The sequence below is a fragment of the Leptonychotes weddellii genome, chromosome 8, assembly GCF_054177405.1.
Source record: "Leptonychotes weddellii isolate Sample4059 chromosome 8, ASM5417740v2, whole genome shotgun sequence".
Taxonomy (NCBI): Eukaryota; Metazoa; Chordata; class Mammalia; order Carnivora; family Phocidae; genus Leptonychotes; species Leptonychotes weddellii.
This window is the reverse complement of record NC_138376.1, coordinates 12,563,445-12,590,198: the sequence shown is the minus strand read 5'-3', so window position 1 is coordinate 12,590,198 and position 26,754 is coordinate 12,563,445. Positions and strand designations below refer to the sequence as shown.

Sequence of the window (26,754 nt, the reverse complement as noted above, 5' to 3'; positions counted from 1 at the left end):
TTTTCTTCTGGAACTTTTTACTAATTAATCAGAATTTTCACATTCATTAGCACAGAGTTGAGTCTCTGATTTTTTTTTTTCCAGTTTACCTCAGATAGTATTTTCCAATTTGAAATATTCTAGTCTGGATTATCATTTTCAGCATTATTGTACAGTGTCATCTTCCTGGAAGACAGAGGTCCAGAGGTACAAAGATGTATGGCACATAAATGTAGGCTTACTTAGCTGATTTAGTAGTTAACACCGGGATAATTTCCATTTAAAAGAGCGCGTGTAAATGGTTATGGGTATTGGATGCGTTTTTAACATTACGTCATTGTCATATATTTAGTCTTACTGAAATAGCTCGAGCAGCTAACAGTAAGAGTAAGGAGCTTGTGCTGATGGGTAATGAGAGGACGTAGGAGTTATGCTTATTTAGTAGTAAAAATAGTACAGTCACATATGGTGATCCTTTTTCAATCAGATGGTATCTCTTTCAGTAAATAGAGGTGCCTTTTACAGTTCATTAGGATCTACTTCATAAAATTTTACTCTTAGCCTTTCGGCTTTGTGCTGTTAGGGCTCAGTGGAGAGGGAGAGTCTGTGGTTTTAGAGCAGGGGTCACAGGTGCCGATCCGAAAAGCAGGAGAGAAGGACGAGCTCGTAAAATTAAGGCCGACATCACTTGTCATTGATTGAATGGAGTAATAAATAGTTGATTCAAGTGTTTTCAGGGTACCCATATGGCTTCCCACATGTTGAAATCATTTGTAATGTGAAAGAGGATAACATGCTGGGTTTTTAAGTGGAACCACCCAGTGCCAATTTTAAATCTGTGTACAGGTATCCTCCTCTTTTCAGAATGCACCGATGCGGGCGCCTGGGTGGCTCAGTTGGTTAAGCGACTGCCTTCGGCTCAGGTCATGATCCTGGAGTCCCGGGATCGAGTCCCACATCGGGCTCCCTGCTCAGCAGGGAGTCTGCTTCTCCCTCTAACCCTCCTCCCTCTCATGCTCTGTCTCTCATTCTCTCTCTCGCAAATAAATAAAAAATCTAAAAAGAAATTAAAAAAAAAAAAAGAATGCACCGATGCTTCCATGTCTCGGCAGGTTATTGTCAGCATTGATCCAAACAGCAAATCACGCAGGTCCATCTTAGTGTCCTTATGACTAGTGATCACGAGCTGTGTTGCCCAGGGACACGGGGTTCCACATGCAAGGTTTTTGGTGGTGGCACAGAGAAGGGAGTGATAGGCTGTGAGTAAGGGTGTGAAGAGAAGGTTTCCCGGAGGAGCCGAATCTTGAAAGGATGCCACCAGGAGAAGGGACAGGGTGGGATCTGATGGAGCCTGCAGGAGGTGGGGCTGAAGCAGGAAAGAAAGCGGGAGTGGGGATAGGAGGGAGGCTGAAGACCTTGTTAGCCACATGGTGGAATTCAGACTTCATGTTTACCTTGAAATTGATACTGAAATGATCACTGAAAGGATAATCTGTGAGCCCCTCCAGGAAAGCCATTCTGTTTTGCTTTGTTTTCCCATCTCTAGTGCCTCCTGTTGTACCTGACCCAGGGTAGACATTCAGCACAATAAATACACAGCTTTGGTTGAATCATATCCTAAGGATTCTGTGGGTTGGTCCCCAGAGCTGTGCTGTCTTGCATCCCGAGGCTCTTGAGGAGTGGTGCAGAGGGAGAACCCCACACTTCACCATAGGGTAGACACGGCCAGAGAGCAGGAACTTAACCATGAACCTGTATTTGAAGAGTGCTTTATGGTTATTAATGATTTGTTTTTAATCATTCAGTCTTCTTCCCAGAGCCCTAAAAGAAGGGTTGTTTCTTAAGGGCTCTAGGACTTGGTTTTTGTTTTTGTTTTTGCTCAGTGGTTTCAGATTACATTTCACAAAGAGAGAGACTTTTTAAAAATTATTTATAGATGATAGAATATTTTTGCATCATTTTCTTATACAAACAAAAGTTTTTATTTTTTTTACAAACAAAAGTTTTTAAATATGGAAGCTGTTGTACAAGATTGTTCATAGCCTTGGGGCGCCTGGGTGGCTCAGTTGGTTAAGCGACTGCCTTCAGCTCAGGTCATGATCCCGGAGTCCCTGGATCGAGTCCCGCATCGGGCTCCCTGCTCGGCAGGGAGTCTGCTTCTCCCTCTGACCCTCCCCCCTCTCATGTGCTCTCTCTCATTCTCTCTCTCACAAATAAATAAATAAAATCTTCAAAAAAAAAAAAAAAAGATTGTTCGTAGCCTTTACCATTAACAAACGGTTTCTGTGCTTTATTGGAGAAGAAAATCTATAAAAAGTTATAAATTTTTAATAGTTGCAGAACCAAGATATGACTTACATGATTAGTAAGTACCCTCTCCCTTCTCCTGGCCTGTTACTCTTCCAGCCACAGGCCCCTCTGGATCTTAAAAAAGATTATGGAGCCATTCATGTTGCCTTTTCCAGGTGATAGGTCCTCCAAGTACATTGAGTAAAAATTGAATTAATTAGAATTCCATCTGAAATACAGTAGGAACTCATTACATAAGAATGCATTACTCACTTTAGATTTACCAACATGGTGTGGGCGTATCTATTTTTATCTTTAAACAACAGCAACAGAGAAACTGTAGTTTATTTCTGAATGTGTAGTTCTCTGAGATTGTTACCTCAGATAAAAGTGACACTGGGGAGGGGGTGACAGAGATGGCTCAGAATCTGAGATCCTATTCTAAACAACAGCCCCAGCCCCCCAAGCCAAGGCTTATAATAATGAGATCCTATATTATTGCCGGGAAGTGTTAGCCTTGGTAAAGGGAAAAGGGTAAAAAAATAAAAGGTAAAAAAGATGTGTAGGTAACTGCTGCTTATATCTGGTTCAGAATCCAGCAGTGGGTCGTAAAATCAATGTAGCTGGCTGGGCAAGGCCGCATTTTTCATTTTTAATAGGAAAAGATAGGGGATGGAGTGTGGGTAAGTTTGTTTCTGAATTACGTATACACATAATAGTACACATGTATAATTGGTTGGAATGTAAAAATATATTCATTGCTCTAAGTCATAGTGAAAAAAATGATAAATATTGCTTTAAATACCAGTAAATTGCCTTGTCTGAACCAATTAAGTACGTACAGTGTATGACCACTTTCTCTGTGATTTTGGAGTGTCTTTGAAACACCATGTTTTACCAGGAGAATCATAGAGCATAGGTTAAATATAAACAGGACTTTTTTTTCCTAAAAATTGAAGCAAAAGCTTTGAAAATTGGCTGTTAGAAGCCCTGTACATGAAAATTGTATTTACCTGTTGAACTGGAGCCTTAGGTAAAAGCATTTAAGTAGATGCTTATCCCTTACATAGATGTCCTACATCTGCTGATTTATACACTGTTATTATGAAGAGAAAAAGGCAACTCAATTGAAAATTTAAGAACAAAGAGTAGTGTTTTGTGATCCCATGTAAATTGAGGTCGTTTTTGTAAGAATTTGTTTGGTTAACGTGCAAACAGAAGGTAGCCCAACCTCCATATACTGAATAGTAACTGTTCTTTAAATATATGTTACATCATGAGTTTTTGTTGCTTTGAGCCACAATTGATTCTATTAATAAACAGTTGTTTTATTATATAATGCCAAATTATGCGTGCATAAATCTTAAACACAGTCATTACTACTGTGAATATATAGAATACATATATATTATTTATGATTCTTGAGTTTGGATGAACTGCTGGCATAGAACTAACAGTGTTTTTTCCTTTTTATGTTTCTCAAGAACTGTAGATTTAAATTATATGATTTGTTTCTTTATATTTTTGCAGGTCTACAGTGTAGTTAGTATATTTTATTTTTTAAAAAAAGTGGCCCTTGCCCTTTTGTTATTTATGTTAATGTAGATTTCACCCTTGCATTTGGTATTTTTCTCTTTGAAGTAAAATTACTGCTGAGGCAGGATCCACTTTTACATTTAATAAGAGGTTTTTTGTTTATTTTGGGTTTTTTTTTTTTTTAGGACAGTTTCCAGTTTCAGTTGTCATTTCATGAGAAGTGATTAAAATTTATAAATAAGAAAAATTGTAATATTTCTACGGGTTATCTCTACTCATACGTCTCATTCTGGATCTGAGAATTAGCAGCAAAGAAATAGGACATTGCTGTGGGGATATATTTGTCAGGATAAAAACTTACTTATTTTTGACCAACGCTGATAGCATCTAATATTTCAGACTAGCTTGTCTCCTTTATTCTGCTCCTCCCACTCTGCCTTTATTTTGTAGGCAGGGTGGGTCAATATGCAATTAAAAGAAGTTTGGTCAGTAAATTGGAGGTTCTCTTGAGTTTCTGGCTTTCCTGGCAAGGTTGACGGGAGAAGCAGCAGGTGGACCAGGGTTCAGAGGGCCTGTGGTGGGATCTGCATCTTTTATTTGTTTGGAAAAGGATGCATTTCGGAGGTTCATCTGTGGCCAGTGGTGGTGCTAGGGGTAGCTTTGGAAACCATTTTAGGGACTGGGGGTGGATCCCCGAAGGCATAAATGACTGAAGTACCAATATTTTGAAAGCTTTTAAATGGTACTTCCATGGACTAACTATAACATTGCATAATTATTGGTTGTGTATTCATTTCAGTACAAAATAGTTCCCTGGGAATTTTGTAGCTTCTGCCATTATCATGAGCACTTAGACCCCTGTATTAAACTTGGAACTAGTTGTCATGATCATCAATAAGGTGTATTCTTATAAAATTTAAATTAATTGTTAGCCAAGGTAGAACACGTGCTGCTTTTACACGATCCAGTGGTGCTCAGAGTTTCAGATCTAAGAGCTATCGGCTCGGGGCCCCCATTTGGCTCCCTCTCCCATCCGCTCCTGGGAGCCTCCCAGGGCCTTGTTCGGTGTCAGTTCTGGGTTACACCTGCTCCTTCAGAACTGGATGCTGTGTAACAGTTCTGTGGTCAGTACTTTGAACATAGGATCTCTTTAATGCAGTTCGCTACCCTCACACTTCATAAATGACCATCCTGTTACCAAGGCTTGGCAAGACGGGTAGGTATTAATTAAAGCTACTCTTCGGCTCCTCATTTCATTTATTTCCCGGTTCTTCCATGTTTGGCATAGGTCTCAGGCCATCTGTGAACTTGGATTAGACTTGTTTCTAAGCCAGTGGGCGTTTGTTATATCTCTCTAATAAAATCCTTGTTGGGCATTTGTATGTCTTCATAAGGAAAGTTTTATTTTTAGGTACTTTTAGGCACCTAGACATTTTTTAACGATAGTTCAGTTTTGAAATGCACTCATTATTTGCATTATGGAAACATTAAGTGGAAGTGGTCCTTGTGACCAAGACATGATTGAAAGAAGAAATTTAGTTTTAAAATGAGGGAATAAATCTATCATTATTTTGACAGTTTACACATATTTATTTCACAAATAATTCATTCAATAAATATTTATTATTATGTATCAGTCACCATGTATAAGTAGTATGTTTGTTTTTCTGTATTCTGATTTGTGTATGATGAATTGATTTGTAAAATTTCTTTGTTTTTCTTAGACAAAATTGAAGAAGCACAAAAAGAACTTAATGGGGCAGAAGTGTCAAAAAAAGGTAAATTAAACTCAACTGTAATACAGACTGTATTCTTAAACAGTGATTCCTATACAGCTACCTTATAATCACAGCCTTACTAAATCTATCAATGTAAACATATCACAAAATTAAAAATCACCTTAGACTAACTGATGCCTAAAAGTATACGGGCTCTGCTTTATGAAATGCTTTAGCTATGTAGCATGTTCTGTAACTGTTTGCCATGTATTTATCTATTGCTGGTAGGATTCTGAAAGATTGTTGCAGGTCTTTTGAAAGTCCTGTTTATGAGACCGTCCCATAGCAAAAAAAGTACAAATATAATGACTAATGATGGCTGTTTACACATATATGTGCCTATGTGTGTTCTTGTGATGCAGTATTTTTTTGTAATGACAAAAGCCTAAGACAAATAAAATAATATGAATGCTAGTCAGTGGGAAAATAGTTGAATAAATTGTAATACATTCATATTTTCGGATACATTATATACCTTTTTAAGAAATGTTATTTCATTTGATGGTGATGATTTGTTGCTGAGTGAGGAAAGTGAAATTGTACTATAGCTTATAAAATATCTCAATTTCTTTGTTCAATCAAATGACAAAGGTATACACATGAACACATACATATTTACACGCATACTCGTACATATGATTATACAGGGTTGGACAAAGTTTGCAAGGACTATGCACAAATATATAATGGTGGAAGAAGGGGCTGAGGAAGATTAACTTTTATTTATATGGCTTTGTGTTTTTTATTAGTTATAATGGTTATTATTTTGTATAAAAAATAAAAAGTTTAAAGGCAAAAATTGATTGTCATCATAGAAAACACACTGGTTACTTTTCCAGGTAACAGGAAAAAATACATTCACTATAAACCAGCCAGTGCAGAGGGGAAAACAGTGTGAGGTGGATAGTGTTCTAACCCTATATGTTAATGAGAAAAATTGATTAAAAAGACATAATTAAATCTCCCTTTGTAGCATTTATATTTCATGATTTATTATTTCCTTGTCCTCCTTAAATCTTCTTCTTCTTCTTCTTCCTAGCTAGCTAGGTGTCTTTAGTAGAAATATTTCTGGCTACGCAGGTTCTCCATCCCTTGGGCCAACCTATGAACCTTCAAGATGGTTTGGGGTTGGTTTGAATAGTTAGGTTGTGATGTGCAGCAACCTTGAAGTCTCTCTCTTCTCCGTTTTTCTTTTCTCCCACTCCCTTCTTCCCTGCAATCTGGAAGGTCCATAACAAATAAGCATAGTTAATGACATTCTTGCTAAAAAGTCTAGAAAGAACAGAGAAGTTGCTGTAGCCATGCTGTCCCTTCCAGTGGTTGACTAAAGATCCCTTCCCCCAACGCTGTAGACAGACAGCATTTAAGACACGCAGGCTGTCAGAGGTCTTTTACGTCCAGTAATGGTTTAGAGCTGCTTCAAGTAGAAAAATAAATGTGTGCTTGTTTTCCTTTTCCTTCTTTCTCACTCCAGTGGCAGAGTTTTAAGAACAGTGAACTAAAGGCCTGATAGGAAGGAGGAAATGAAACAAAGGTTCTAGAAAAAGAAATTGGATAATGAGGTTCAGAAAAATCTAGTGGGCTACATTTGGCAGGCTACATTTATTTAAGACCTAGGATGAATACCAAGTGAGCATTGTTCTGTGCAATTCACTGCCTAGAATTACCACTTGGCTTTCATTTTTACGTACACATTCTGGGCAAATTAAAAATAAAACAGCTTTTCCCTCAAATATAATTAAGGAATAATATCAGTTTGTCTTTAACAATATGAGATAAAATCTTTGAGTAATAAAAGTGTTAAGATTTCTCAAATCTTTGCTGAGCTGCCTATTTTATTCAAGGAAATTCATTTCTTCAAATAATATACTTTAAAAATTTCTTGTTCATTATTTTTATTAAGACTAGTCACCTAGGACAGATCACTTTTTTACTATTCTTTCAAGATGCTTTTGTTTTTTTCCCCTTGAAAGTTTGACTTTTTCTTCTACATCTGGTTATTTTTCTACAGTGCTCATGGTTCTGAGGCTTTGCTTCCACAGAAGATAGTGTAGTCCTTAACTTATCTGTGGATCTTTCTCCCCTTTCCTTTATTTTTACTATTAGGACAAGTAACTTATTTATCTTCAGAAGCATCTACGTTAATGGCAGGCCCTTACAAAAAAAATTTTTAAAAATAAACCTTGCTCGTTGATAGATTTGTATTGTTAGTTCTAACATTTTAAGTAAGGATTAATCTGTTTTATATGGTGGCAAAGAAAGTGACTTGGCCCAATACACACCAATAAAATAAAGAAGGATACTAAATTATGTTAATGTATTTCTTTTATTCTTTCTGCATGTGAATGAAAATTAGATGACTTTGATTTATTTTGATTTTAATCGGTTTGGGGATAAAGAGAACATGTAACATTCACATAATTCTCCATAATGTCATTATATTCTTCCTTACAGTGCTCTTTACTTGTTCTTAGCATCCATTGTATTTGACACTATTCCTAAAATTATTGCACGGATTTAAATAAAATAAATAGTGAATGTCACAGATGTGAGAATGGAGTATGTTATAAAATAAACTTGGGAGAAATAAATAGATCGGTTTCTCAGGAGAGCTTTCATGTGCTTTCTTTGTCTAAGTTTTAATTTTAATAGTTTAAAATTTTTATCATACAATATTTGATACCTATAAATTAATAGATGTGACATATTATATAGCATAAAAATAACATCGTGCTCTTTGATTCCACTACCCGGTGTAAGTAAGAACTGGCGCATTGTCAATATCAACCTGCATGCTAGGCTCTGTTTCATCCCACTGTCTGCTCTGTTGAGGTATTTACCTCCTCAACTTTGTGTTCATTGTGTTAATGCTTCGTGAAAATAATAATACTTTTTAGTTTTGCCTGAGTTTGAGCTTTAAAAATAAAATTATATTGTATACTTTTAACAGCTTTTTCACTCAACATTGTTTCTAAAGCGTATACATGTTGTTGCATGTAGCTGTTTCTTTTTATTGCTGTAATAATGTTTTATTCTGTGAAACAATATGTGCGTCCATTCTCTTATTGATGGATTTGAGTTATTTCTACCTTTTTGCTGTCACAAACAGTGCGACTGTGAATATTCTCATATCCTAGTGCACATCTGTGAGTGTTCCAGGGCATATAATAGGGGTATAATAGTGTCTAAGAATTCATTTTGTGCTTGGAATTGTCAGCCCTTTTATTTTTTCTAGTTGGGGAAAAAATAGTATTTTGTCCTGCTCTCGATTTATTTTTCCCTAATTAGTAGTAACATTAAACATGTCTTCATTTGTATTCCACCTTCTTGAAATGCTTATTAGTACCTCTTATGCATTTTTAAAATCTTTGTTTTTTTCTTAATATATCTTAGATAACAGTCCTTTATTCGTGTTATGTGCTTTAGTTTTGGGCTTAATTTTTTACTTTATTTAAAGTGCCTTTTAGTAAACAGAAGCTCTTGATTTTAATATTACCAAACTATTAGGCTTTTTTCTTTTATGATTGTATTTTTTTGTTTTGGGGATTTTTAAACTTATTTGCTTGTCTTTTATTCTTCCCTACCACAAGGTCACGCATATTTTTTTCTCTATTTTCTTCTTAAAAAAGCCTTTCACATTCAGATAAAAAAAAAATCCATCTGGAGTTGATTTTTTTTAAAAATATAGTATCAGGGTTCCAGTTTTGTGGGGATTCTTTTTGTTTTGTTTTGGTTTTGTTTTTTGTTTTTTTGTCCCTGCACATGTATTTTTTTAAATTTTTTATTTATTTATTTTATTTATTTGAGAGAGATAGTGACAGAGATAGCGACAGAGATCATAGGCGGGGAGGAGAGGGAGAAGCAGGCTCCCGCTGAGCAGGAAGCCTGACGTGGGGCTTGATCCCAGGACCCTGGCATCATGACCTGATCCGAAGGCAGACGCTTGACCGACTGAACCATCCAGGTGCCCGGTCCCTGAACGTGTATTGAGTGGATTTCCCTTTACTCTCTGTTTCATACTAATTTTCCTTATATGTATGGGTTTGTTTCTTGGCTCTCTGTTCTGTTCTGTTTATGTATCCGTGGGTTAATATCACAGTGTATTAATTACTTCACTTTATGGGTTTTTTTTTAAGATTTTATTTATTTATTTGAGAGAGAGAGAATGAGAGAGAACACATGAGAGGGGGGAGGGTTAGAGGGAGAAGCAGACTCCCTGCCGAGCAGGGAGCCCGATGCGGGACTCGATCCAGGGACTCCAGGATCATGACCTGAGCCGAAGGCAGTTGCTTAACCAACTGAGCCACCCAGGCGCCCGACTTTATGTTTTAATATACAGTATAGTAGGGCAAATTCCTGAAGTATTTTGACTATGTCTTGTTTTTTGCTCATCCATTTAAATTTTAGAATCAACCTTTAAGAGAATATGTCGGGACCTTGTTTGGGATTACATTGAATTTGGGGCAAACTGACTGTTGTCACAATTTTCAGGCTTGCTTTCTATAAAAACAGCATATTTTTGATACATGTGTTTTCTTTAATGTCTTATTTTTTCCATATGGGTCTTGTATTTATTTTATTGAATTTATTTGTTGGCATGTTATTTTTTTGCTTACTTCATTGATTGTATGTATATATATGTGCAATTGTTTTCTAGTTCTTGTTGACAAATAGAAATGCAATGTATTTTTTTGTATATTCATCTTGTATCCAGCCACTTGGCTAAATCATTCATTCTGAAAATTTGTCTGCAGATGCTTTAGATTTTCTTGTAAACAGTCATATCAGCTGGAAGGAATGAAAGCTTTGTTTCTTTCTTTTTTAAATCATTGTTCCTTTATTTATTTTGTTGTTTTACCCAGTTGGCTCAGTAAAATATCAAAAGAATGGTAGTGTTGGCATCCTTGACTTCTTCTTGATTTTAAAGGGAATGCTTCTAATATTTCACCATTAAAATGTTTGAAGTTTTTTTTGGGAGGCTGGGGTCATTTTTTTTTTTTTTTTAATAGCTTAAGGAAGTTATCTTTTTGATTTATTGAGATTTTTAAAAGAATCATAAGTGGCTCTTTTTTTGATCAAATGTTTTTCTTCATATATAGAGCTGATCTTCTGGTCTTCCTCCTCTCCTTCTAGTGTTTAAACTTCACTTGCATTCTTAAAATAAAACCAATTTAGTCTTGATGTTTGTCTTTTTAAACACACTGCTAGATTTAATTTGTTAATATTTGTTGAAGAATTCTGTATCCATGTTCAAGAGACAGTGGTTTTATTTTCTTATAATTTTCCTTGCCTGATTTGTCTCAGAATTATACTAGCTTAACAGAGGAGATTGAGAACTGTCCTCCTGCTTCCCATGGATGTGATTAATATTGGAATGATAGCTTTATAGGAAGGTCTTATTATATATTTTGACTTTCAAGAGGGGTTGAGGGTAGATTTTTAATTATCAAATCAGTGTATATAATAACAGGGTTCTGCTCAAGCTTTTTTTTTTTTCTAATCAGATACATATATTTGTTACAGTGGTATACATTCTGTCAAGTATTCACATTTATTGGCAAAAAAGTCATTGGTGGTATTCTCTTAGTCTCTTTCATTGCTACTGGATTTTTTCATTGTTAATTTTGTTCATTTGTGCTTTTTCTCTTTCTTGATTAGTCTTGCCAGAGGCTTATCTGTTTCACTTCCTTATTGTTATACCAACTTCTGATTTTCTTCATATTGTATTGTCCTTTTAATTTCAAAAGTTTTGCTTTTTATTATATTTTTTCCTCTTTGGGTTTATTCTGTTATCAAATTTCTTAAAGTTGGAATTTGGGCTAATTTATTTTAAGCCTTTATTCTTTCCTGCTTGAATCACTGAGCTATTTCATTACTTTCTGTGTATTGCTTTATTACATTGTACATAATGTCATATTTGTTGCTTTCACTAATTTCTATGCCAGTTGTTTCTTTGACCCTCTTGACAGAATTTTTTTTCCCCCACATTGTTGGGGATTTTATTTATGTTTTTATTAGTGATTTCTCACTTAATTGCATTCTTACATTAACTTTTTTTTAAACTAGTTTGTATTTCTAAAACAGTTCGCTCTGTTTCTGAACACTGTGTAATCAAAAATTTCAGGGAATGTCCTACAAAAATGCTCCTAGATTTTATGCTAGAAATTCAGAATTCAGCACTTTCCAAATTTACCGTGTTACAAAGATTAAATAGCTGAAGTTGAAAGATGTCAAAGAACATTACCCCCAGAGAGTACAAGCAGAAAGTGGTATGAGGAGGTTTCAAGTCCTTGTCTTGGACTGTGCTGTTCTAACATTATCCTGCATTATAACTGGATGATTGCTGTGGTCCAGTGGTAGTTGAATCTGTGATAGTCCTGTTCTGAATTACCCGTTGAGTGATGAGATTATGATAGCAGTCACCTCCTTTAAAAACATTGTGATAACTCAGGAAAAATAGGATTCAGCCAGTTGGGTCTAGAAAAAGGTGGAGATTGTAGGTCAGCTTGCATTGGAATGTTTCACAGTAATTCACAGCAAAATCCTGAAATCGTCCCCGTAATGCCAGTACTTTCCTTCAGCGCGGTGGTGTCACTCTGACCTTTTAAACTCCAGCCCCCAGAAAGTTGATTTATGTAAACAATAATTTCTGTTAATCATCCATTTTACCCTGTATACGAGAGTAATGAGGTCCTAAGACACATATCTGTGTAGGTTATGTGGCTTAAGAAACATGGTAAGGAATCTGCTCTGCTGAATAGCTAGTGGTTTTAGACTTGCTCCGAGGAGGCACTTGACAAGTAGGACTTTTGTTAACATAGGCGTAATGTATGCTCGGGAATTACCCTCCCGTTATCTGGGGAAGCTGGAGGGAAGTTAGGTTTCTGTGTAAAACTAGCCTGCGTAATTCGGAAGTGAGAGTGACAGACTAATGAGCAGAAAACTAGATTGTGGAACTCTAATTAGCATGTAAATAAGAAACCTAGAGTTGGCTCACCTACTTTCCTAAACATCTTTTTTTTTTTTTTTTAAAGCTTGCCAGGAGAACAATAGGAGTAAGTTTGCCAGGAGGACAAAAAATACTCCCATGTTTTTTCTGTTTTAAATACCACACATGCTATTTTTAAAAATGAAGGCTGATTTGTGATACTATTTTATGTTAATAAGGTTATGCTTGAATGCTAAAGACACTCTCTTCCTTAAAAATTCTGCTAAGTATACTTAATAAGGGTTTGTTCTTAGATTAGGGGCGATGAAGTCCTTCCTGAGTAAGACTAAAACTGAAGTGGCATTATGGAAAATTTGGGCTGATTTTAGTAAATTAAAATAACAATATTAATGCAATCTAAGGGAAGATTAAATTTTTTTAAAAATAGTCTGGGAGCAAGTTTGTGCACTAGCACAAAACTTAGTTAGCATCAACAAAATGCAATAAACCTGGAAGGGCATTAACAATTTACAAAATGAAAGTTCCCTGCCAGAGGAGAGGCCAGTGTACTCTTTCATTGAGATGTCCAAACTTCAGAGTATTTTAAAGGAATGAAGTTTTATTACTTTAGTGTATAGTAATACTAACTAGTTACGTATGTACTCTTGACAAGTTGTGGTCCTTAGGTTTATAAATTAATTGCTGGGAAATAATGTATTTACATGAGCAAGTCAATGGGTGTTTATTTTAAATAAAAACATCTATAAATTCTGCTTTCTTCTTAATAAATGCCCTAAAAAACTCATGTTTTTCTTGTAAGGTTGTTAGTTCATTCTTTTATTCAATAAATTTGTATTATGCGTCAGCCATTCTTTGTAGCCCTGAGAAATAGGTAGGAAAGATAAAGTCTAACCCCTAAAAGGATAACTTTTAACTTTACTGCTCTTGCCCAAATTATTGTGAAATCTGAATTGATAAAATCAAAATTCATGAGGTTTCATGTAGACTGGCAGAAGTGCCTAACAAATTTCCCTTGGGAAAATAGCAACAGATTTTCTGGGGTTTTTTTAAGGGAAAAAGTCATCTTCTTTTAATGATTTATTTCTTGGAATTTTAGATTTAAACGTAAGGTTTCATGAAGTATTCTCTGAGTATAATGGAGGATGCTAATTTGAATTATAGGAAGATTAGTATTGTTTTAATTATTTGTTCAATTATTTGTTTATGACTTAAAGGTATCATATGTCAATCCTGTCAATATTTTGAGATTTAAAAATACCAAATCCTAAGAGATGATTGCCTTTCAGATAGACTGCCAGCCATATAGAAGATGACTTGCACAATGATAAATAACATAAAACATTTTTTAGTACATTAGTGTAAAATAAATGTCTTTAAATATTCTGTACTCGTGGTGTTTAAATGCAAAAAAAAAAAAAAACTAGGGGCGCCTGGGTGGCACAGTCGGTTAGGTAACCAACTCTTGATTTCTGCTCAGGTTGTGATCTCAGCATCATGAGATCAAGGCTGCGTCAAGCCGCTGGTCAGGCTCCGCGCTCAGCGTGGGCTCTGCTTGGGATTCTCTCCCCCTCTCCCTCTGCCCCTCCTGCACTTGCTCTCTCTCTCTCTCTCTCTCTCTCAAATAAATAAATAAATCTCTTTTTTTAAAAAAAATGCAGAAAAATTAACACTTTGTTTCCCATAAAATGCAAGAGGCAAAATCCTTAATATTTTACTGTTAGAAAATTCTGTTGCTGATTACTATCTGTTGAGGAATCATTCATTAAATCTGAGACTTAGGTAGTTAAGATTTTTATTTTATAGGATTCATAGGATATCACAGGCTTGCATTCTTTTGCACTTTTATTGCATATTCCATTGACTTCAAGATGCTGTTGATTGTGAGATGCACAATGATTTCATGCACCATTTAGAAAGGGAAAGTCACTGCCCATTAAATCATGACACAGTGCTCTTATAATTGACTAGAAGATGAATCCTGATTTCAGGGAGATTAAAATGTTTGAAACATGTTTGTTTGAGAGTCTACAGAGTATGTACTTATGTCCCCTGCTTCATTTTGTGGTAAGAGGTGAAGTGGTTCAGATGGTGATGTGTGGATTTGAGCTGCTTTGAGGACAGCATCCCTAAGAACTGTGAAAAACAAAGGAATGGATCTTTTTCTGTTGGTTCACTTGGGAATTCATCAGAGAATGATAAGAGGACAAAAACAGGTTATGTTCAGCTTACTGTCTTTGCTTCTTGGGTAACTGACCTCATACATACGCCTCCGTATTTTCTATGTAAATAATGTTTCAGGGTGACTTAAAAGAATAGTGTGTGTTACTCTTGATTTAGTTAGGCATTTCTCCACTTGGCTGCTGTGATCTCTGTGTGGGGCAAAAGGAACAAAAGGGAAGTGAGCTCAGGTATCTCTTGCCTACAGAGAGACTTGTTCTTCTCTCTTTCCACAGATGAGAGAAGGCACTAGACGTGTGGCATGAAAGTGAGGCATATAATTCCAAGGAAGGAAGAATAGAAAATAAAAGTGAGGGGAGGCAGAATCAATTGAAAATGGATTTTTTTTTTAAAGATTTTATTTATTTATTCATGAGAGACAGAGAGAGAGAGGCAGAGGGAGAAGCAGGCTCCCCGCAGAGCAGGGAGCCCGATGCAGGACTCGATCCCAGGACCCTGGGATCATGACCTGAGCCGAAGGCAGACGCTTAACCGACTGAGCCACCCAGGCGTCCCTGAAAATGGATTAAACAACTGGGAGAAACTCTGGAAAATAAATTTAAAAATTAAAACACGAACAGTTTTGGAAATCGCAAAGTATCATTTCACCCAGATATGATATTCTTTTGTCAGTTTCACGATTCAGAGTGTGTTTTATTGGGCTGGGCTGCATCTGAGAAGAATTTCAAATTTTGAAGGATAATAACTTAGAGTTTTGTCCTGAGCACCAAGCAAAGAATGAACTCCTTCCTTCAAGAAAAGATTTGGAAGCCACAAATGAGATTCTGTGGATGAGTGAGGGAAGGTATGAAGAGGGCTGAAGAATGTTGAAATGAGAACAAATGTAGGTGGTGACGTCTGCGCAGAGGCTGATGTTGAAGTGGGGAAGCAGATTCGAGCAGACTGCATAACAGGTTGTGTGGGGAGTGCGGCACATTCCCCACACGGGAGCAGGGAAGGGGGCTGTTGCTGTGGGTGTGTTGATTTCTGCAGGCCTATCACCTATTAGAAACTGTTTAACAAAACCCCTTCATGGCTTTCTGTGGCTCTTGGCATGAAGACAGTGCTCCAAAACATGGCGCCCGTGAGACCTCATCTCACTAAGCTACACCCCTCGTCTGCTCACCCAGCCTCACCAGTTGGTCTCTTGTGATTCCTCCAGTTCAGTTTTGCCCACTGTCTCCCCTCACCCCCCACACTTGGCTCCAGTTCCTAGTGCATACAGTAGGCATTTGGCAAATATTCGCTGAATAAATGAAGATGGGTGGGTAGGTGGATGAGAGAGAGAAGAATGGCTTCCTTCACATTACAGGCAGGACTTTTAGACAACATGTACTATTAATTTCTTCTATTTTTTTTTTGAGTATGGCTACGTAGATATTTTTTATTTCTCCTGCTATAACCTAGATGGTATTATCTGAAATAATTTTTTTATGATATTAAATTATCTGTATAATTTAATTGTATATATCTGCAGTGATGTACAGAACTCATTTATGTATATCTCCCTAACAAAAACAAAAGCTTTCCTCTAACCCTAAGGGACTATGGACAGCTACTGCAAAGGAATCCTTTCTCGTGACTTTATCTAAGCAGTATGACTAAACCCATTCTTGGTATACTTTGGTAATATAATTACACATTAGTTAACCTGGTGGGAGGATATGATGTTCTGAATGAAAACTTGAGGGTTTCAGACTTCTGAAGGTTCAACACTACAACCCCAAGAGCCTTTGTGGTAGAAATGGTTATCAAATAGATTTCATACTTTCTTGTCTTGGTAATAGCATTAGCCTCAATTTAAACTTTTTTTCTTTTTTCTTGTTTAAACTCAGGGTCAGTCACGTGCTGGTCCCTGGAGGAAAGGAGGCAACAGTTGACGGCATTTGCAGTTTGGTGAAAATACTCCTACCATGGCCGATTCCAAGCTACCGATGGTTGTGTAGCTTACAAAATTCTTAACTATTTAATAGGACGGTTTTAAGCACATATTCCTCAGAGAATTTATCACCTTGCTGTATTTTTCTTGTGGATTCAGCCATAGAAAGAGTAAGACCTAGAGCGACATGGGCCCCAGTCCTTAGTGTAGAATTTTCTTAGAAAAATCACAGGGTTTTTGGACTCTTTATTGTGAAGGGGAACCAGAAGGATACCAACCTGAATGACCTTCAAGGCTGGGAAATCTGACCGTCTTGTAAACTTATTATTTGAGTGGAAGGCTGAATCAGCCTTCTACCAGGTGACCTTCTTAAACCTGCAAAAGTACATCCAGATATTTGGTTTTATTTTCAGTGTCAGCTCTTGTTAGCAACACTGAGATTTTTTATCTTACGCTTCTCCAGCTCACTATTTTTGCACAGGCCATATCATTACACATTAGAACAACTTATAAAAATAGAAAATATACTTATTTCATCACGCCTCATCTCAGTTGTTACTTTTCTACCTTCTTCGATAACCTAGCTATAACATAGCCAGAGAGGATGAGTTTCTCTGAGGTGTTCTTTAGAAGTAAGGAAAAGTACTTATCAAAATCGTAAATAAGGTTACTATAACAAATCTGTAACTATATACTCGTTTTCCTTTTTTAGTGGCATCTTGAAAGACATAAGTTATGTAAAGTAATAATTAGAGCAGTATTTTGTTGGAGTGGACTATTTGTGAATATCGTGATGTTGTATAACAATAATATGACAAAAAAGGGGGAAAGAGAATAGAGCTATAGAGGCATAACATTTTCATACGGTACTGGAATTAAGTTGGTATAAATCTGAAGTAGATGCTGATAAGTTAGAACGTAAGGTAAGCCCGAGAGCACTACAAAGAAAATAACTCAAAAAAAGTAGTGAAAAAATCATTGAAGAAATTAAAATGTTATGCTAGGAAATATTCACTTAATATAGAAGAAATGAGAAGTGGAGGAACAAGAAAGGTATAAGCTATGTAGAAAACAGAATGCAAAATAGCAGATATGAGCCCAGCAATGGCAATAATAACGTTACATGGGAATTGATTAAATAATCCCATCAAAAGGCAGAGATGGTCGGACTGGTTAAAAAAACAAGATCCAACTATATGCTGCCTACACCGAGATGCACTAGATTCAAAGACGCAACTAAATTGAAAATAAAAGGCTAGGGAAAGAAATATGTAAACAACCAACATAAAAAAGCCAAGTAGTTGTATTAATATTAGACAAAGAGACTTAAAATATAAATAGGGGTGGGGCGCCTGGGTGGCTCAGTCAGTTAAGCATCTGAGTCATGATTTCGGCTCAGGTCATGATCTCAGGGTTGTGAGATCAAGCCCTGCATTGGGCTCCACACTTAGCAGGGAGTCTGCTTGAGATTCTCGCTCCTCTCCCTCTGCCCCTTCCCCCCTCCAAATAAATAAATAAATCTTTAAAATAAATATGTGTGTGTGTTGTGTGTGTGTGTGTGTGTGTGTGTATAAACAGGTATTTTCTAAAGATAAAAGAGTGAATCCGTCAGGAAGACATAACAAGTTAAAAACACATATCTACCTAACAATAGCACCCCAAAACACATGAAGCAGAACTGACAGAAATGAAGGATCAAGTAGACAATTCGTCAGTGTGGTTGGAGACTTCAGTACCCCACTTTCCATAATGGACAGGACAGCTAGGCAGAAGGTCAGCAAGTCAATAGAAGACTGGAACAGCCCGATTAACCTGCTGGACCTGACAGACATCTATAGAATATTCCACCCTACAAGAGTAGAACACACATGTTCTCCACTGTGCATATAAGATTCTCCAAGATAGGCCATAACTGAGGCCATGAAACAATTTATCAGTAAATTTAAGAGGACTCAAATAATACCAAGTCTGTCTTCAAGCTGACCATAATGCAATGAAATCAGTGACCAAAAAAGTATACACACCTGAAAAGTTCTTCTGATCCTACATAATCCCCCAGAGGAGAAATGGCAGTCAGCAAAGCAAAACTTTGATGTCCAGATGATTTAGAGACTTTCAAAACAAATATACTATGAACATTGCCATGAAATTGACAGAAGGATTCTACATTAGATTATCAATCCATGAAGAAGCTAACAAAGGCAGAGGCCACTGGGGATGTTTTCTTTGAAACAAAAATTTTTAAGGATTACATTTTTTCCAAAAGAACAAAAAGTTGTTCAAAATCTCCTTAAGTAATTAAGCAAGGAAGGCATTATACAGGGAAGTGTATGTGGAACAACAGTCTCGTTGTCTTCCTTTTGAATAAGATAGAGCATTTTAGCAGCTGAAACTTTTTGCAGAAAAATAAACTTGTCACCCAGTGTCATTACCTTGTCATTTCTTAAGGACATATTTCTTTTTTTTTTTTTAAAGATTTTATTTATTTATTTGACAGAGACATAGCGAGAGCAGGAACACAAGCAGGGGGAGTGGGAGAGGGAGAAGCAGGCTTCCCGCAGAGCAGGGAGCCTGATGCGGGGCTCGATCCCAGGACCCTGGGATCATGACCTGAGCCGAAAGCAGACGCTTAACGACTGAGCCACCCAGGCGCCCAGGACATATTTCTAAAAGAGATTAAGTATTATTTTATTTTTATGTTAATACTCTATTCTGATAGTGTTCAGTCTATTTAAAATAACAGTTTTTATTTTATATTCTAATAAAATAGAATGTTAGAATAATGTTGGCTCTTTTATAAACTTATTACATCAAATAAAATATGTGTTTATGATATTTTTATTGGAAGTGTGTTAAAAATTTGGTTTCACTGGAGCTAAAATAAAATACTGGAGTTAATTCCAGCTACTCAGTATTATAGGAAATAAATACTGTAATACTGGTTGAGCCATTTTGTTCTAGTGATATAATTGCAATCCATGATGAAATAATATAATAATAGGATGTTGATGATATAATAATAACATTATCATTACCATCAACAGTAGCAATGGTGGTATTAGAACGGAAGTCGAGGTTTCAAGCATCACACTGTGCTTCCTACATGCGTTACCCAAATAATCCTCGCAGCCCTGTGCAGTCCCGTTACCTACACAGTAACAGTACGTGTCTGAGGTCGCGGAGCCGGTGATGGGTAGGACCAGGACTTAAAGCCAGACTTCCCTCTGTTAACTGAGTGGACGGAGTGGAAGAGTACGAAGAGTCTAGGCCAGTTTGTGATCTTAAAACAGGTGCACAAATGTCCATGCCCTGCATGCTGAGATTGGCCTAAAATATTAATTATGTTGATCTGACAGGACTCTATTGATTATATTGGGTAGCTTTCCTTATATTTAATCATCTGGAAAGGTTACTTGGAAGTTTGAGTGCGTGGAAGGAGAGGACCATATGCAGGTCTTATATTCTTCCTCAGTGAGAGGTCTGTTCAAGTTTTCACCTTGTTGGATCAACTTGATTTATAACTTGTTACATTCTGTATGTTATTCAAGTTTCCAAATATCATAAGATGGAATATAATATTCTCTTCTTATAATTTTGAATGCTTTTTCTGTTTTTTTATCATACCCTTTTTCAAAACCTAAGAGCTTTATTATTGATTACACTGATTTTTATATTTAATTAAAATTTTCAAAGGTAAGTATTACTCTACTTTAAAAAAATTTTTAGGGGCACCTGGTTGCCTCAGTCGGTTAAGCATCTGCCTTTGGCTCAGGTCATGATCTCAGGGTCCTGGGATGGAGCCCCGCATCGGGCTTCCCGCTCAGCGGAGAGCCTGCTTCTCCCTCTCCTTCTGCTGCTCCCCCTGCTTGTATGCACGCTCTGTCTCTCTCTGTGTCAAATAAAAAAATAAAATAAAAAAACAAAAAATGTTTTTTTAAAATTTGATTTATGTCTAACTTTATTTTTGTTTTTATTTTCTTTTTTCTATATTCCTACCATCTTAATTATTTCTCCAAAATCATGTATTAACTGCTTAGCAAATTATCTCTTATGTATAAAAATGTCCTACAGCATTCATTTGCTGTTGAGTGGTTAATTACACAAATATTTGAGTACCTATTTTGCCCATATCTGCTAGATTTTGATCTATATTATTTTCAGATACCTTTAAATAAGCAATTATCTGTTAGGTTCTTAATTTGTTAGTTGAACTGGTTTGGGGTTGAGTATTTTATTACATGTTTATGAGAATGTATTTGTGCATGATGAATTTAAAAATGTGGAACTTTAGGTGACAGTAAGGGTCTCCTGTGCCGTCTTTATACTCCAATCCCATAGTGGTTTTTTTTTTTATTCCAATATAATTAACATGCAGTGTTATTTAGTTCCAGTGTATAATATAGTGATTCCACAATTGTATACATGACTCGGTGCTCATCACGGTAAGTGTCCTTTTAATCCCCATTCACCTATTTCACCCTCCAATGTTTTTAAATTAGTTTTGAAACTTTATGTATGAAGGTTTCCTTTTAGCCAAGATTTATAAGTTAGTATGTCTGTATTTTATGACATTTTCTTTGTGTGTTAAAACCTATGTGTTTCTCTTTCCTGACTTTTTGCTACGTCATAGCCTGCTAATGAATTCCGACCCTCCCCTATAATTCTATTTCTTTGTCTTTTGAAGAGTTTTTAATGTATGTTGTTGCCTCTCTATAATATTATAAAAGTTTAGTAATGTTGTCTCTTGCATTGTTTAAACCTTTAGCCCGATGATTCGGGGTCTTAGTTGGGATGGGAGTGGACCTCAGATTCCACTTAGCATTCTATTCTTGCTTTTCTTGTCAGGGCTGAGGTTATTGTTCAGGCATGCTGTTGACCTCTGATGGCTTTCCAGTGTATTCTTCCATTAGGAATATTAACAAGGCCTTTGAACCCACTTTGATTGGTAGAACTCCACTCACATTTCACTGAATGCTCCAACAGCTGCCCCAGCCTTCTGCTCAAGGTGGCCCTTAACGAGGCTCGGTGGCGCTCTCAGAACTTGGTTTTGTGCCCCTGCTGATGCCAGACTTCTGGAACTTCCCACCATGGGGCTTGTTCTTCCTCACAGGGGCTAGCCCACTTCCGCTGCTTTGGACTCAATGCTCTCATTATCGTGTATTCGGATTCCAATGCCTTCTTATTTTTCACACAGTTGCTGCTCATTTTGCTTTAGCCACATATTAATTGCACTTTTCCCTCTTTGTCTTACATCTCCAGTTTCCCATCCAGGATGATTTTATTTTACTTCAAGAATAGTCTTTAGTTTTCCATTAGCGCGGGTCTGTTGTGACAAATTACTTCAACTATCATTTATTAGAAAATGTCTCTTTCGTTTTCATTCTTGGAAAAATGCTTTTGCTTAGTATAAAACTAGAGTCTTCTAGCTTGGCAGTTTATCTCCTCGAGCACGTTGCTGCTATTGAGATTGTCACTTGTGAGTCTAATTATTGCTCGTTGGAAGGTTGATCTGTCTTCATTTTAATGTATTTTCCCGAGACTTTTAAGATTTTGGGCCTCGTCTCTGCCTTGCAGTTTCACAGAGAGGTGAATAGGTGTGATTTCTCTGTATTTATCTTGTTTGTGTTCCATGGCACTCTTGAATTTGTAGAGTCCTGGGTTTCATTCAGAAGGGCCCAATTATTTATGTCCTCACCTTCCGAGATTCCAGTTCCAGTCTTTTCGACTCATCCTTCGTTTAGAATGTCTCCATTTTGCCACCTTTTGTCTCCAGTACTCTATTCCCTGTTGTTTCTCTTGACTCTTCTCCCAGTTCCCTGTAGTAATCTAAGCTTAAATCCATACATCTAAATTTGCTCGTATTTTTCCAGTTCTGTCGTTTATATTTGGCTTTTCAAACACACTCGCACTCTTTTTATACTTTCCCATTTTCCTCTGGAATTTTCAATATGCTTTCAATATGAACAGCATTAGTACTTTGATTTTAAAGTCTCTGCATATCAATTCCAATATACTGGACCCTCATCGATCTCTTTGTGATAGTGGTACTTTCATTCTTTTCTTAGGCACCTGGTTGTCTTTGAATAGTTAGACGTTCTATTTTAAAAATTAGTGAAATGGGTTTGGAGCCTAAGTTGACATCTTTCTCCAGAGAAGATTTTGATTGCTTCTACGAGGCTCTTAGGAGAGCTAACAATCCAATAACAACTTAATCCGGTTTTGGGGTCTTTGATTTTTCTGGTCACTGGAAGTGAGTTACTATTCATTTGAAGCTTGCTTGGTCTACATCCAGTTCTCTTTTATTTCTAGAATAAAGCCCTTCAGTCTCTCAAATGGAACAGGTAGATTTCCATAGGGACTCCATGGATGGCATGCTCTGGATTCTGTCATTTATACCCTTAGCTCTTTTAGATTGTCAGAAGAGCTGCTCAGCCATTTAGCTGCTCCCTCTGGACAAATTTTCCCTGAGCAAAAGGAGCCCAAATGCTGAATTCACCTTTTTGGACTTTTATCCTCCCCTAGCTGTTGCGGCCCACTATTCACTATCTCCCTGCTGTTTCAGCACCTTCAGTCTGATAATATTTATAATTTGTTTAGCTATTCTGTTATCCTCAGAGGAGTATCATTTGAATTAATTACTTAATTCCCCATTACTATAAAAGTTCTTTATATATTTAGAGTATCAACCCGTTGTCTGCCTTATATGTTGCAATATTTTTCTTTTTGTCCTTTGCTTTTTTCATATATAAAAGAGTTTTCTTATTTTTAAGATTTTATTTATTTATTTGAGAGAGAGAGAGTGTGTGGAAGTGGAAGGAGGGAAAGGAACAAGCAGACTCCGTGCTGAGTGTGGAGCCCGACGCTGGGCTTGATCCCATGACCCTGAGATCATGAAGTGAGCTGAGATCAAGAGTACGACACTCAACCGACTGAGCCACCCAAGCTCCCCAAAGAGCCTTTTATATACACTCAGAGTTCTTCCAGAAATCACTTCTTTCTGTGGTTCTGTTTCTTACATTGAATTAATGAACTTAGTGTGGAATGTGGTGTTTGTTCAAGATATACTTTCCTTTTTGGTTCCATGTGTGAAACCTGCATATTTAAAAACTGTATCTTCCTTTACCCAGGATTTTGAAATATGCCACTTTTTTGTATACTAAATGCATATATACGATGGAATCTTTGTATGGGCTTTCCATTTAACCATTAATCTGATTTTGAGAAAATATTATTTAATCATTTAATGCCTCTCCATGTTGGTGTCCTTATATCATTCTTTTTTAGAATTTTATTATCTGATTTAGAATGTTCTCCTAAATGAAGATTAGAGTCATGTGACATTAAAAAAAAGAGCAATTTTTTTTTTATTGTTTGAAATTGTATAAAGTTTAGAAATTTGAAAAGAACTGAATTGATATTCTTTCCAGGAGAATGGTGTGTTTCTTTGTTTTGTAAGTCTTTTTTTAATCATATCAGAAAACTGTTTAATTTTTTGGTATGTTTTGAATACTTTGTGCCAAATTTATTTCTAGGCATTTTTCTATTTTTGTTGCTGTTACAAATAGAATATTCTTGCCATTATATTTTCTAACTAGTTATTTTTGGTACAAGTGACAAGATTGATATTGTTATGTTTTGGGGAGATATCTACCTTCCTGAGCTCTTTTTAGATATACTAGATTTCTGGTTATTTCTCATAGGTTCTCTAGGAAAACATTATATTATCAGTAAATAAGGCTACTTTCTTCCTTACCATTATTTATATCTCATTTCTTTTTATTGCTGTTGCATTAGCTAGATCACCTAGAGAACTGATTAAAAATCAGTGATTATGGCAAAAATCCCCTCATTGTCCTACTGTTCAAGAGAGATTTCTCTAGTGTTTGATTTTGAGTGTTGTGTATCGTGGGCATGGTAAATATTCTTTATTGAATTTTGCTACTTCTCTAAAGTTTTGTTTTGATTTTTCTGATTTCTCTGTGACTTCTTCTCTGACCCCTAGGCTATTTAGAAATATGTTGTTTAATTTCCAAATATTTGGGGGTTTTCCAGATATCTTTCTACTATTTATTTCTCATGTAATTTTGTTGTGGTCAGAGAACATACTTTGTAGGTCCTTTTAACCTTTTTGAGCAGCAGACCATTTTTAAATTTAAGGTCACATGTGCCCAGTGGCTACCTATGACTGCATAACAAATTGCTATGAACTTAGCAGTTTAAAAAATACTTAACAGTTTTGTAGGGCAGAAACCTGACATGGTCTCACTGGGCTATAATCAAGGTGTTAGCAGGGCTGTGTTTCTTTCTGGAGTCTGTAGGGGAGAATCTGTCTTTTGCTCATTCAGATTTTGGCAGAATGAAACTCCTGTGTCTGTGGGTCTGAATTCCTCCTGTCTTTGCTGGCCTTCCCAGCTTCTAATGTCCACCTTGTTCCTTGGATCTTGGCTCCCTTCCTCCATCTCCATAGCCAGCAGTAGCTGGTCAGGTTTGTCACACTTGAGATCTCTCCCTCTCTCTCTCTTTTTCTCTCTCTCACACACATCTTCTTCTGTCAGTTAAATTTGAAGAGGTCCTGTGATCATCCAGGATACTCTCCCCATTTGAATGTCCATAATCTTACCACGTCTACAAAGTCCCCTTTGCATATGTAAAGGAACAAAGTCTCCAGTTCCAGGGATTGGGCTGTGGACATTTTGCAGAGCCATTATTTTGCCAAGCACACTACCATATTGGAAAATGCAGGGTCACACTGCATTATATTTTACAGTGATGGAATTTTAAAAATTCTTCTTCAGATGTTCTTTTATTGTTAGCATTTTCAGAGTTCTTTATATATGTAGATCCAGATTAAGGTTTTAACATTTCAGTATAGGCCAGCTGGCAATGAATGCTCTCAGCTTTTGTTTTTCTGTTAAAGTCTTTGTTTTGCCTTCATTTTTGAAAACTGTTATCTTTTGATGGAGAATTCTGGGTTGGCCATTTATTTTTTATTTCAGTAGTGTGAAAATGTCACTGTACAGTTTCTGTTGAGAAGTCTGCTTTAATTTTTATCTTTGATTCTCTGTGTGTAATACATTTTTCTAACTTCTGGGTACCTTCGAGATTTTGTCTTTATCTTTGGTTTTCAGCACACTGAATATGATTGGTCTAGGTGTTTTTTCCTTTTTTCTTTCTTTTTCTTTTTTTTTTTTTTTTAAAGATTTTATTTATTTATTTGACAGAGAGAGACACAGCAAGAGAGGGAACACAAGCAGGGGGAGTAGGAGAGGGAGAAGCAGGCTTCCCACAGAGCAGGGAGCCCGATGCGGGGCTCGATCCCAGGACCCTTGGACAATGACCTGAGCCGAAGGCAGACGCTTAACGACTGAGCCACCCAGGCACCCCTCATCTTTCTTTATTCTTACTCTTACTCATCCAGTTGGGGTTGTCTAAGCTTTTTGGATCTATGGTTTATTTTTGAAAAATACTTGCTATTATTTCTTCACTTATTTCTACTACAGTATTCTTTCTTTTCCTTTTGTGATTCCAGTTATACATTAGATCATTTGATATTGTCCTATGGGTCTTGAAAGCACTGTTCTTGTTCTGTCCTATTTAGTTTCCATGCTATTTTTCTTCTTTGTATTTCTGTTTGGTTAATTTTTATTGGCCTATCTTCCTTAGTTTTGTCAGGTCTGCTAATGAGTCTGTAAAAGACTTTGCCTGTCTCTATTATTTCGTCTTTTATTTCTAGCATTTTCATTTGACCTTCTCTCTGTGTGTGTTTAAATTCCCATTTGTGAATGCACATATTGATTAGAGTTATTTTAATTCCCTGAGAGTTCTGGGATCTGAATCATCCCTCAGTCTGGTTCTTCTGATTGTTTTGTCTCTTGACAGTGGGTCATTAGTGTCTGCATCATATTGAATTTTGGATATTGCATGTATATAACAGTAGTTACTGAGGTCAGTGGTTTTTAGTGGTTGGAAATGGGCATGTTTTTCTTCTCTCAGGTGATCAGGTGGGGAGTTGAAGCAGTTTGTTCAGGAGTTGGGCTGGGTTTAGATTTTGGTGTTGCTGTGTATATCTTCCATGTGCCACCCCGGCCCCCAATTATTCTAGTGATGACCTGCCATTTCCTTGTGCT

At 36.5% G+C, this 26,754-nt stretch overlaps 1 protein-coding gene across 6 annotated transcripts in view; it reads left to right on the top strand.

The window, feature by feature from the left end:
• HIVEP1 (HIVEP zinc finger 1) overlaps positions 1-26,754 on the top strand; it is a 141,385-nt gene that overhangs the window by 69,032 nt on the left and 45,599 nt on the right. For 5 of the 6 annotated variants that reach the window (XM_081827662.1, XM_081827663.1, XM_031027243.2 and 2 more), the window contains exon 3: positions 5,529-5,582. In XM_081827662.1, coding sequence (XP_081683788.1) covers positions 5,529-5,582 — 54 coding nt within the window. The remainder of the gene's footprint in view (positions 1-5,528; positions 5,583-26,754) is intronic. The other variant, XM_081827664.1, reaches the window with a different exon arrangement.